Source organism: Lygodium microphyllum, chromosome 7 (genome assembly GCF_053477565.2).
Source record: "Lygodium microphyllum isolate KBCC chromosome 7, Lygodium_microphyllum_v1.1.10, whole genome shotgun sequence".
In the NCBI taxonomy this organism is placed as follows: Eukaryota; Viridiplantae; Streptophyta; class Polypodiopsida; order Schizaeales; family Lygodiaceae; genus Lygodium; species Lygodium microphyllum.
The window spans coordinates 51042409-51045681 of NC_141141.1; the positions used below are offsets into that span (position 1 = coordinate 51042409).

General features: G+C 38.4%; 1 protein-coding gene across 1 annotated transcript; it reads left to right on the forward strand.

Annotated features, from left to right (window-relative positions):
- The first annotated feature begins 305 nt into the window (after positions 1 to 305).
- On the forward strand, positions 306 to 1870 carry LOC148033435 (small ribosomal subunit protein eS25x-like). Its single transcript, XM_087681359.1, has 3 exons — positions 306 to 462; positions 564 to 698; positions 1602 to 1870. The coding sequence occupies exons 1-3, from the start codon at positions 340 to 342 to the stop codon at positions 1713 to 1715; spliced, it is 372 nt and encodes a 123-aa protein (XP_087537485.1). The 5' UTR covers positions 306 to 339; the 3' UTR covers positions 1716 to 1870.
- Positions 1871 to 3273: the final 1403 nt, after the last annotated feature.

Consider the following 3273-nt stretch of genomic DNA (forward strand, 5'->3'; position numbering starts at 1 on the left):
AAGCTGTCTACATAATTTACTTTGTGAATTATATCTAGTGGGAATTTGTCTAAACTGCAGGACCCAGGTGCTTAATTTTCCCAAAAATATTGTCCGACTTCTTAATTAGGGTTGTGAACATTTCTTGGGTGTTTTAGGGTTAAGGCAACTATAAAGGAGGATTTGTGGAAAGAACGGAATTTTCTTCCGCGGCGATGGTAATCTCTCTCTCTCTCTCTCTGTGTCTGTGTCAGTCTCTCCATACCTCTGTGATACGTATTCTGATCATTTTGCTGGTTGGATTCATGCGTTTGGGTATCCTCAGAGGCTTTTCTGTTCACGTGAGTTCTTATTAGGCTCATGACTGTATCTGAGCAGTTCTTCTTCCTCTTTGTTGCAATACAGGCGCCCAAGAAAGACAAAGCTGCGGCCGCGCCGTCCAAGCCTGCGAAAAGTGGAGGAGGTGGCAAGCAGAAGAAGAAGGTTTTGTTTCGATCCCGTCCTCTTTCTCCAGCCTCTTGTTTTTAGTTGTTCTTTGCTGGGGGCGGATTCCTTGATATGCTAGGTTTTGCCTGCTGTCGCAGAAATGGAGCAAAGGAAAACAGAAGGAGAAGGTGAACAACATGGTCTTATTTGATCAGGCGACATATGACAAGCTTCTGTCGGAGGTACCGAAGTACAAGCTCATCACCCCATCTGTTCTCTCAGATCGGTTACGGGTAAGGCATCTGAAGTGTTGGATTTCTTTGTTATTTTTGTAGGTAGACATTCGAATTCAAATGGTATTGACATGGTAGGTTAACGTGCCGTAGTCAGGTTCTTGAAGTTTTTAACATCTTCCCATGTGAGACAAGGGGCTGTTTTCCCATGTTTTGACCTATCATTCCCAACATCATGAGCCTCTGCTAGGGCCTGCAGCTGTCTGCCCCCAACTGCACCTGACTAGGTATGCAGTCCCTCTGTTGCAAAAGCCTATGATGTCATAATTGACAATGTAGAAATCGTGGTGGGAAGGTCTGAAACTTCTCGTGATCAGTGTAGACATTGGATATTAAATGATGCTGCCTCTGGGTACACAGAACTGTTAATTCGTGTCTCCAGGAAACATTTGTTTTTCCATACCCAAAGATTGCACTGATTACATGCTATTTGAACATAATACAGGCTGTGGATGTGTGAAAGACTAGACCTCAACCAAGGATGCCATGCCAACAATTACAGTTAATCATGCTCTTTTGCACATCAGGGTATTTTCATTGGATATGATTGCAGGCTGTAGAGCTTAAGCTTGTGATCACATACTCAAACATTCTCACAAGCCATGCTATTTGTGCACAGTATAAGCTATATGTGAAATAGTATTACCTCAAAGCATTGATTCCATGCCAGAGAATCCATAGAGAAGCATGCTGTGTGTTTATAACCAGATAATTCAGCGATTGCGCCTTGAAATCTCAAGGAACCTTAGTTCATAGTAGTGTTTATCTCAATGCCATCTAGATTGCGGATAAAGGATCCTAAGTGTTTAGGATGCAGCTTCAGTGAGTAGTGATTGCTAGGTTATGTTTGTGATAACTGAAATATCTTTAAGGCCATTTATTTCTTGAATTTATCACCTGCAGATAAATGGATCGCTTGCAAGGAAGGCAATCAAGGAGTTGGTGGAGCGAGGCACAATCAGAGTTATTTCAGCTCATGCCAGCCAACAGATCTACACTCGAGCAACAAACACTTGAGTCTTAACAGATCTACACTCTAGCAACAAACACCGAGTCTTTTTAGCCTTTGGAGAAGTATTGCTGTAGTTATGTATTAATTAAAGTTACTTGGTGTAACCTCATGATTTTCTCATGTTACTCTGCGGTTGCAATGAGAAAATTTTCACGTACTATCTTGGTTTATGGTTTTTGGAATCTGCAATGTGGTGTTGTGGAACTTAATTCCTTTTTGGTGGCATGCTTTTGACCTCTTAAAGATGAATGACTAATTCTTGAGCTTCAAAAGAGTGAATATGAAATGGTTAGCAATTTAGAAGTTTCTTTTCTAATTGTTATCAATGTAGTTGTGTGCTTGTTAGTTTTTCACTAGTGCAACAACATTAAAAGACCTTTAAAGTATGTCTTTATTATCACTCATTGGATTCAAGCTTCTCATGATTGATTTTAGCATAATGTGCTTTTCAAGTATATTATATTATCCATGAAAGTATATTAATTTGTAGGTCACTTGATATTAGTTAAAATTTAAAGTGATTTTTGGGTGGTCCCCCATTTTTTTTTAAGTGTAGAGAAGTAAAGCTAGATTCAAGAAAGTAAAGGATTGAATAATAAGAGTATTTGAGCCTTGTATAATAGGGACAAATATCTACAAAGTGAGCACAAAGTTATCTTGGGGCTTATATGAGAATGTGCTTAAGACTCTTAATTACATCACTAAGATGTAACTTAATAATGCATAGAAAAATCAAATGTTGCCTCATCCACAAATGAGCTTAAAGTTCTTTGGGGGCTCATCAGAGAATGTGCTTAAGACTCTCAACTAAATCACTAAGTTCTAACTTTTTAATGCATAGAAAGATTCAAATGTTGCTTTATATCACAATTGGTGATGTATTATCATTTGATGAGAGTTTTGTAGCTAGAACTAGAGATGGCCATTTTCTAATTTTCTTGCCTAGTCCCATCTTGTACCCATACTATGTCATGTCCATCCTTGCATTAGAGCCTCTTATCATGCTATATAAGGGGATGAAATTCTTGCCCTTGTCCCCTTGTTTGCCTCCTATCCAAAAATCTATTCCATGTTGCTCTGGTTTTGCATACACTTGCATGGGTGAAACGATTGGCTTTTATTGGAGTTATTTGTACAAGATTGAAGAAAAGAAGAATAGAATCCTAAACAACATTGTGTTATGGAACACAAGCACCATGCAAAGATCAAAAACCTTAAAGCAACTTTGATGGTACGAAATTTAGTAGGTCATAATTATGTAATGATTTTGTTGCTCAACCTCCTTAGTCGGTTAGCCTTTTTGGGCAATTAGAGATTTGAAAACTTGCATCTTGATCTCCATTGCCAATGATTGTGTGCTACACATAATATTCTTTAATTATGACAAGGTCTTGGGTGAATTAAAAAAATTTTGGTTCATCATAGCTAAGTTGCCTATTGGAGATAAATTACTAGGGAAGATACTAGTCACTTCGATGTGTGTTGTGGGGTTGGAGGGATGAAACAATTGCACATCTAGGAGGTGTAATAAAAATTGCGTTGTTTGAAAGTGTTAAAGGTGAA